Below are 10,687 nucleotides of genomic sequence, written 5' to 3' on the forward strand. Positions count from 1 at the left end.
ACAAACTGTTTAAGTATTTATTTACCCATGAAATTTAGTAGATCGAGATTTTCCATGCAAGTAATTAAATTGAGGGTATTAAAGTAATGAGCGCCACTTCTACCACCATTTGGCAGATAACAAAACATATTTTTACATTATATTTATTAAGTGTAATATTTATGTACTGTCATTATAAAAAATTATACATATTTAATATGTTATTTATTATTCATTTGTATTATTTTCTTTAAAGATTTAATAATAATTAAAAATGAATTATAGATGATAAACTAATAATGTATAAAAAAAATTACAATTCAATATATATTTTTTTTTCTCAAATTTATTTTCCTACGATGTCAGGGAAGTCCACATACCACTAGTGTTAAAGTGGAATGAACACTTAGATTAATCGCATTTAATTTCATATAGCCTATTTTGTATTAAAAAATGATAAGGTTAACATACATAGTAGTTTATAGAGTAAATTACACTAACACCCCTGAATTTTAGTGAAATTATATAAATCATCCTTGATTTTTTTACACCTACACAAACTTCCCATAATTTTATACTTTCATTACATTGACCACCCCTCCATAAGAAATAAGTGTATTCTTTTAAACAAAAATGTGATAAATGCAATTAAGTTAAACAAAACATCATATATTGTGGAGACAAGTCTAAATAATATATGAGTCAATATCTCTTTATTATTTTTGGTTCGTTACACAATATTATAAGAGTGATTGAAACAATATTTCTTTAAAATTGTTGACGCATTTTGTAACCAAAAATAATAAAGAGACATTGATTTGTATATTATTTCGATTTGTCTACACATTATATCATGTTTTGTTTAACTTAATTGTATTTATCACATTTTTTGTTTAAAAGATTACACTTATTTCTTATACAGTGGTGCTGAGTGTAATGCAAGTATAAAAATTAGGGGAAGTTTGTGTAAGTATATAAAAGTGAGGGGTTGTTTGTATAATTTCACTAAAACTCAGAGATGTTAGTGTAATTTACTTTAGTTTATATGTAAAGTTAACTTAATTTGAACAAAATCATTAGTTACATTTTTAAAATTAATTATATTAGTGTATCATATATTATTAATATAAATATTTCATCTTAAATATAAATTATTTTATTGACTATAGTCATCAAACATTAATCCCTCACATGACTGAAATGAATAAAATCACTTTAAGTTCGAAGTATCAAATTGCTTTTTTGCTTTGATAATAAAAAGGAGAGTACGAGTGAGAGTGTGAGAGGAAGTAATGTTATGAGAAATTAAGGATTTCCAATTATATCTCGTGAGAGAGCTAGAGTGAAATGTTTTTGACTTCTTGGTTCATTTGTTGCTTGGTAAATTCAACCAAATGTTAAAGGGGTGATTCACACGCATTGACAAAGTTTTGATAAAATTCATTAATTCTGAACGGATTTTTATTGAGAGGAACCATCCATCTCAAAGATATTAGTATATTAGTATATTACATCAGTGATGTTAAAACCGTACCGGTCAGTTATCAAACCAGTCAGGATATTGATATAGTGGTATAATGATTCAACCGGTAGTTCAGTAATTAAACCGCATGCCGGTTAAACCGGATATATATACTTATATATATATATATATAAACCTATAACAAAAAATTTCCAAATAGATAGATACTCAAATTTATAATCCATATTCATAATCTATTCAAAATTCACATAAACAAGTAACTTTAAGTCTTTAACAAATTCAAAGTCTAAATTACAAAAAGTATCACTTAATAACCGCAAAATATAAATAAATGATAGAAGTTCACAACTCACTATACAAAACAAATAAATTTGGAGTTTTAACATTTAACACCAATGAATCAAAGTTGTCTCATATCGATATTATATTTTTGCACCAAATCTTATCTTCAGACAATACTCCAAGATTATACAAATGTCACTGAGATTATACATGAATGTTAGGAACCAAAATGTGTAAATCTAAGTATGCCTTCGAAACATGTGTTTTGAAGTGTTGAAGAAAAATTGGAAAGATGAGTCACATTGTAATAGGTTTTTATGTTTTTTTCCAAAAAAAAGATATATGTATAAAGCGGCCGTTTTAGTCAAATACCGGCCGATTCACCGGTTTTTGATCGGTTTTGATACTTGGCCGGTTCAACATCTGTACCGTGTCGGTTATAAGACCGATTCACCAGTTTTCCGGTTGAACCGGCCGGTATGGTAAGGTTTTTACATTGTTGTATTACATATCTTCATTTTAGCACAGGCTCAATTGCTAGTAATCTCTTATTTATATGTTCTACTCTATATTTTACATTCATAGTGTTAACATAAATACACAATTTTTTAAGATTGATTTATATTTTTCTGTTTGTTATTCACTACCTTAAGATTATATTTTTAAATTGATTTTATATTTAAGTAAAAATTATCGTGTTGTTGTTGTTGGATATTAGACAAAAAAGTAAATATTGGGAATAAGAGAAACAGGGGGCATTCCATTTCAATACCGAGACATGGTTCAGGATTAGCTTACCAATTTTATTAGCAAATGAGATATTTTCACATCTGTCTAACATGTTTTAAGTTAAATCTACAACTAACAAATTCATTCAACTAACAAAGCGACACTTAAGTGTAAAGTTAATTTGTGAAAAATAAACTAATAAGTCTAAACGAGTTAGTTGATATTTGTCAAAATTAAAGTTATTAAAATTTGAAAAGTTTGAGAAAGAAAAACTAAAGTCCCATTTTCTTTCTATATATAATGAATTTTTATTATAAATAATTGGTGATTAAGTTAGGTTGTACGTTTTAGTCTATTTATTGGTTCGCCCTCATTTACTATCAACTCCTGAAATTACATACAAAAGGTAAAATATTTGAATTTTGGAACCGATATTTATTAAGAGTATTGATAATATATTCTGAAAAATATTAATTTATTACTCAGCGATATTTGTGGAAGTATTGATAATATATTCTGAAAGAAATAGTTCATTACTTAAAGGATAAGATATTATTAGTTATACAAAAAAAAACTAATTAAATTACATGAAGAGAATATGGATCATTACTTAATGGTCTCTATTCTTTATCTTCTATGAAGAGAATATGGACCCTATGTAAATCACTCTCATGAAGAGAATATGGATCATACGTGAATCATTAATAAAAGGATATCATACTTTATGTCCCATATGTAACAAAAAAGACCATTATGTTTACCACACAAAACAAACATTGAAACTTTCTACATTTTGGTACCCATGTCAAATTTCCTCTCGTTTTTCCTTACTTCAAATTAGTGGTCAGCAGGACCCAACTTTATCTGTTCATTTAATATGGTTCAATCACGATTGGGCCCGAATAAGGTCGGGTCTCATCGGGTATATGACTGAGTTCAGGTTTAAAAATTAGACTCAGTCAATATTTAGGATTGAGTAGGATCAATCATGACCCGACTCTACCCATCTCTACTCATCATATTTGTATGTGTCTCTATTCAGTTACGTACCGAGTAATGATACATTTTTGGTCGAAAGTATCATTGATTCTCTCGTTTTCCCCATCCTATATACATTATTAACAATAGATTGTAAAATATCTTTTGGTATAAGGAGATAAGTTATCTCCTTCAGCCTCTAAAATAATGACATGTGTCATATTTAACCATTTTCTATAAAAATATTTCTAGAATAAAACAAAACAGTACACATGTCATATTTTTTCTGGCGGAAGGAGATAAGTTATCTCCTGGTATTCGGAAATATTTTATTCTCTTAACAATAAATATATATATATATATATATATATATATATATATTTATTCTGAACGGATTTTTATTGAGAGGAACCATCCATCTCAAAGATATTAGTATATTAGTATATTACATCAGTGATGTTAAAACCGTACCGGTCAGTTATCAAACCAGTCAGGATATTGATATAGTGGTATAATGATTCAACCGGTAGTTCAGTAATTAAACCGCATGCCGGTTAAACCGGATATATATACTTATATATATATATATATAAACCTATAACAAAAAATTTCCAAATAGATAGATACTCAAATTTATAATCCATATTCATAATCTATTCAAAATTCACATAAACAAGTAACTTTAAGTCTTTAACAAATTCAAAGTCTAAATTACAAAAAGTATCACTTAATAACCGCAAAATATAAATAAATGATAGAAGTTCACAACTCACTATACAAAACAAATAAATTTGGAGTTTTAACATTTAACACCAATGAATCAAAGTTGTCTCATATCGATATTATATTTTTGCACCAAATCTTATCTTCAGACAATACTCCAAGATTATACAAATGTCACTGAGATTATACATGAATGTTAGGAACCAAAATGTGTAAATCTAAGTATGCCTTCGAAACATGTGTTTTGAAGTGTTGAAGAAAAATTGGAAAGATGAGTCACATTGTAATAGGTTTTTATGTTTTTTTCCAAAAAAAAGATATATGTATAAAGCGGCCGTTTTAGTCAAATACCGGCCGATTCACCGGTTTTTGATCGGTTTTGATACTTGGCCGGTTCAACATCTGTACCGTGTCGGTTATAAGACCGATTCACCAGTTTTCCGGTTGAACCGGCCGGTATGGTAAGGTTTTTACATTGTTGTATTACATATCTTCATTTTAGCACAGGCTCAATTGCTAGTAATCTCTTATTTATATGTTCTACTCTATATTTTACATTCATAGTGTTAACATAAATACACAATTTTTTAAGATTGATTTATATTTTTCTGTTTGTTATTCACTACCTTAAGATTATATTTTTAAATTGATTTTATATTTAAGTAAAAATTATCGTGTTGTTGTTGTTGGATATTAGACAAAAAAGTAAATATTGGGAATAAGAGAAACAGGGGGCATTCCATTTCAATACCGAGACATGGTTCAGGATTAGCTTACCAATTTTATTAGCAAATGAGATATTTTCACATCTGTCTAACATGTTTTAAGTTAAATCTACAACTAACAAATTCATTCAACTAACAAAGCGACACTTAAGTGTAAAGTTAATTTGTGAAAAATAAACTAATAAGTCTAAACGAGTTAGTTGATATTTGTCAAAATTAAAGTTATTAAAATTTGAAAAGTTTGAGAAAGAAAAACTAAAGTCCCATTTTCTTTCTATATATAATGAATTTTTATTATAAATAATTGGTGATTAAGTTAGGTTGTACGTTTTAGTCTATTTATTGGTTCGCCCTCATTTACTATCAACTCCTGAAATTACATACAAAAGGTAAAATATTTGAATTTTGGAACCGATATTTATTAAGAGTATTGATAATATATTCTGAAAAATATTAATTTATTACTCAGCGATATTTGTGGAAGTATTGATAATATATTCTGAAAGAAATAGTTCATTACTTAAAGGATAAGATATTATTAGTTATACAAAAAAAAACTAATTAAATTACATGAAGAGAATATGGATCATTACTTAATGGTCTCTATTCTTTATCTTCTATGAAGAGAATATGGACCCTATGTAAATCACTCTCATGAAGAGAATATGGATCATACGTGAATCATTAATAAAAGGATATCATACTTTATGTCCCATATGTAACAAAAAAGACCATTATGTTTACCACACAAAACAAACATTGAAACTTTCTACATTTTGGTACCCATGTCAAATTTCCTCTCGTTTTTCCTTACTTCAAATTAGTGGTCAGCAGGACCCAACTTTATCTGTTCATTTAATATGGTTCAATCACGATTGGGCCCGAATAAGGTCGGGTCTCATCGGGTATATGACTGAGTTCAGGTTTAAAAATTAGACTCAGTCAATATTTAGGATTGAGTAGGATCAATCATGACCCGACTCTACCCATCTCTACTCATCATATTTGTATGTGTCTCTATTCAGTTACGTACCGAGTAATGATACATTTTTGGTCGAAAGTATCATTGATTCTCTCGTTTTCCCCATCCTATATACATTATTAACAATAGATTGTAAAATATCTTTTGGTATAAGGAGATAAGTTATCTCCTTCAGCCTCTAAAATAATGACATGTGTCATATTTAACCATTTTCTATAAAAATATTTCTAGAATAAAACAAAACAGTACACATGTCATATTTTTTCTGGCGGAAGGAGATAAGTTATCTCCTGGTATTCGGAAATATTTTATTCTCTTAACAATAAATATATATATATATATATATATATATATATATATTTTATATATCAAATTACATATTCATAATAATAAATAATATTGAAAAGACTTTATCTAAAACGAGTATGCATTATATTTAATCGAGTCTAGGATCAGACCGAATTTAAAGGCTGACCCAATCAATATTGAAAATCGAGTTAGCTTCAGGTCTAGTGTCGGATCCGAATTTAAAAAATAACCCGACCAACATTCAGGATTGGTAAGAGACAAGTCTTAACCCGTCCCAATCCTACCCATACTCACTTCTACTTCAAATGATGGCTTAGGTAGTTAGATTCACTAAGTCAAACTCTTTTCAATTTAGGTACATGCATTTTGATGGTTAGAAATTAACAATCCTTGAACAAGTTAATTTTAATCCAAACACTATCAACCCATAGTTTAATTTTAGCTTCTCAAAAGATGGTTGAACCAAATTAAGTCCTCTCTATAGTGTCTCACAAAACTTAGGCATTTCTTTCGCTAGATGCATCATATAAGTTGAAACATCAAAAACCTTAATATCACTCAAGAAATAAACTAACAAACAAGAAATATGGCCTCAAAATCAAGAAGAAACTGTGACATTTGTGTGACTCTCATGATAGCTCTCTTTGCAGCTAATATTGTTTTGGCAGATGACAATATTCCTATTCCAGGTGACAAGGCCCAATTGAACAATTGGTTCAATCAAGTTGTGAAACCATTATCTCAAAGAAAGAACACCCTAGACCCTGCACTAGTTGCTGCAGAGAAAGCTCCTACTATTATCAAAGTCATGCAAAATGGCAAGGGAAAATTCAAGACCATCAATCAAGCCATTAAAAGCATTCCTAAAGGGAACACTAAGCGTGTGATTATATATATTGGGAGTGGAACTTATAGAGAGAAAATAAAGATCGAAAGGGAAAAACCTTTTATTACATTGTATGGAGCTCCAGGGAGCATGCCAAACTTGACTTACGGGGGCACTGCACTCAAATATGGCACTGTGGATAGTGCTACATTAATTGTTGAATCTGATTACTTTGTGGCAGTAAATATGATCATCTCGGTTTGTATACTATAATCTAACTTAAAATAAAAGCATACTTTGTAATTTGTTTTTTTTGTTGCAAATTTATGTCATTGTATTTATGTGTATTTATACATTGTTAATTTGATGTTGTAGAATTCTGCACCAAAACCTGATGGAAAGACCAAAGGAGGTCAAGCACTTGCATTGAGAGTTTTTGGGGATAAAGCGGCATTCTATAAAGTTACACTATTGGGATTTCAGGATACGTTATGTGATGATGCACATTGGCATCTTTACAAAGATTGCTTGATTCAAGGCACCGTTGATTTTGTTTTTGGAAATGGAAAATCATTGTTTGTGGTAAATATAATTATCTTTAACTTGTTCTCATATTACTTAAAGCGTGAGACTTAATTTGTGATACACTAAAAGAAGACTCTAGTTGTTGTAACAACTAAGATTTGAATTTGATGTAGAATACTGAGTTAAGAGTACTTGGTGATCATGAAATGTCAGTAATAACAGCACATGGAAGGGATAAGAAGTCAGATGATACCGGTTACTCATTTGTGCTATGTGATGTAACTGGAACTGGCACCGGAACTATCTTGGGAAGAGCATGGATGTCTAAATCGAGAGTGGTCTTTGCTTATTCCAATATAGGCAATATGGTCAATGACACAGCATGGAGTAACAACCACCACCCTGAATATGACAAGTAACTCTCTAATTTATGCTTACAACTCTCATTTTATAACTTTATAAAATTGAACATCTAGCTCCATGGATAATAAGTGAATGTGTATAGCAAAGTAGCATGTTGTAGAATATTAATAATCATTTGTACTCATCCTTAACTAAATTTGCACCATACATTAACCCATTTCATTCAAACTTTGCTCATGCACGTAACATAAATCAATGACTATTATGCAACATTTTGTATAGAGATCTATATTTTGGAGAATACAAGAATAAGGGACCTGGTGCAGATCCAAAAGGGCGTTACAAGTATACAAAACAACTTAGTCCTGCAGAGGTTAAACCTTTTATAACACTTGACTATATTAAAGGTGCAAATTGGCTACTTCCTCCTCCAAATCCTAAGGTGTAATTAATTACAAGTACACAAAACAACTTCAACATGCAGATGCCAAACCTTGTTTATACCACTTGGCTATATTCTGAGTTCAACATAGCTACTTCCTACAAATCATAAAGTGTAATTATTGTCCCTTTAATTTTTACTGTATATAGAGTAGTTATGCACCCCACGTTTGAGTGGTGGTGAAACATGAAAAAACTATCAAAAGCTTATGATCATATGTGTATAGTATGTTGTAGTAAAAAACAAATTTTCATTTGTAAAATGAAAATAATGAACAAAACTTATTCTTGTGAACACCCTAATTTGTACAGTCTATTTTGATAGAATAGAAAAATCTAAATTTTCAAAATACAAAAAGTATATTAACAATTTGAGTATAATATTATTTTAGATGTCCCGGGACCAATTGCATTTCTTTTGAATAATTTGGTTCTTAACCCACAAAAAATAAAAACCTGTTGGTGCCCTACCATTTCAATTCAATTAATTTAGTAACTTTTCATTTGCTTAAAATAGTTACATAGTTAAAATCAACACTTTACGTGTATGTTATAAAGATAAAAAAAATACATTGATAGGCATGGTATTTTGCATATGATCTTTGACTATCTCTCTTTAATTTCTTCTTTAAAAACTGAACATATGAAACTCATCTTTAACATTCCCAATCTCCGAGACTTGTTCTAAGGACTGAAGATGCCTCCTTGTTTTTTTTAATTTTCGCTCCATTTCCGATTACGAGAGAAAACGGTTACCTACCTGTTCAAGTTTCTAGTATTGGCTCCATGTCTTCAATGATAACTCCTTAGTCTTCACCCATTAATGAATATAGACAAAGATCTTGAATTTGGTTTGTTCTAAAAATGGGTCAAATATTAAGCTTTAAGCTTCTAGGTGTGTGCATATGGCTCTTTTGCTATGCAAGTTTCACTTTCATTTTGTGAATACACAGGATAGTAAAAGTGGAAGAGGTGCAACTTTGAAAGGTAGTGTGATAGGGCCTCCCCTGGCGCAACAGAATAAAACACAAACCAAGTATAGTTGGATGATTACATAGTAGAATAATTTAATTATTTCATAGGTTATGTAACTATTTTTAACTTCTCTTAATTAGTAAACTGGATTAAACTTCCTAAGTGTAAGATCCGACTAAATGTATTGTTCAGATTAAAGTATCAGTTATATATTATATCTATATATTCTGTATTATGTATTGGAAATGGATATGAAGAAAATTTCCATAATTATCTTGTCATTTCTTTTTATTTCTAAGTTTAGCTTTATAATCTGATACTTGGAAAAAACATTCTAACATTTTGGTGTTTTCATTATACTCAATGCCTCCTAAAAATCCCCACAAAGAATTAGAAGAATCTCATTTTATGGAGAAACTAAAAGAGCACCAGGACTAACAAGATGCTCGACATGATGCTCTTACTAGTGCCCTCCGTAATTTAACTGATAAATTGGTTGCTATTCGTGTTGAACAACCTGTTCCACACGAGTCCCTCCTATTCATACTACCCCGACTTCATCCTCACATACACCTACCTACATTCCACCCTACTTTATGGGTTCTTCTATACCTCCAAATACATCACACCCCTTTCCTATTCCATCACCTCCTTATCCTACCACTTCAATTCCTCCACTGCCCACCCAACCACGCCCTCCAAAACTCCAACTCATCTTTTTTGATGGTTCTGAACCATTAGACTGAATATTTCAGGCCGAACAATTTTTCCAAATGTATTTAGTACCCCCAGACCAAAGACTACCCATGATTTATTTTTACATGCAAGGAGAAGCCCTTAGTTGGTTTAAGTGGATGTTCCATAATTCTCAACTTACTGATTAGTTTTCTTTCACTCGAGATTTGGAAATTCGCTTCGGTCCTTCTTCTTACAAAAATCATCAAGCAAAATTATTTACATTGCAACAAAGGGGAAGTGTGGCTCACTATCAACAACAATTTGAAAAGTTGTGTAACAAGATCTATGGTCTCTCTCAAGAGGTGATTTTAATTAGTTTTATTCCAGGCCTCACTCCTGAAATTAAACGTGAACGTGTTGTTATACGCCCTAAATCCATCTCTGACGCCTTAGGAATGACAAAATTAGTTGAAGCCAAGTTTTTAGATACTTCCCGTTCTTCAAATAAAATTTTCAAACCTTCTATCACCCATCCACAAAACTCTAATTCCAAGCATTTGCCTACATTTTCATCTGCACCCCATACAACTTTTCCTAACCCATCTCTTCCTATTTGTTGTTTATCTACAACTCAAATGCAAGAACGACGTGCACAAGGTCTTTGTTATAATTGTGATGAGAATTTATTT

At 30.3% G+C, this 10,687-nt stretch overlaps 1 protein-coding gene across 1 annotated transcript; it reads left to right on the top strand.

Annotated features, from left to right (window-relative positions):
- LOC109355890 (probable pectinesterase 48) lies at positions 6,497-8,596 on the top strand. The gene is made up of 4 exons (XM_019599154.1): positions 6,497-7,274; positions 7,392-7,598; positions 7,715-7,956; positions 8,187-8,596. Exons 1-4 carry the CDS (start codon positions 6,777-6,779, stop codon positions 8,350-8,352), a joined length of 1,113 nt encoding a protein of 370 aa, XP_019454699.1. The 5' UTR covers positions 6,497-6,776; the 3' UTR covers positions 8,353-8,596.

This window comes from Lupinus angustifolius, chromosome LG09, assembly GCF_001865875.1.
Source record: "Lupinus angustifolius cultivar Tanjil chromosome LG09, LupAngTanjil_v1.0, whole genome shotgun sequence".
Classification (NCBI taxonomy): domain Eukaryota; kingdom Viridiplantae; phylum Streptophyta; class Magnoliopsida; order Fabales; family Fabaceae; genus Lupinus; species Lupinus angustifolius.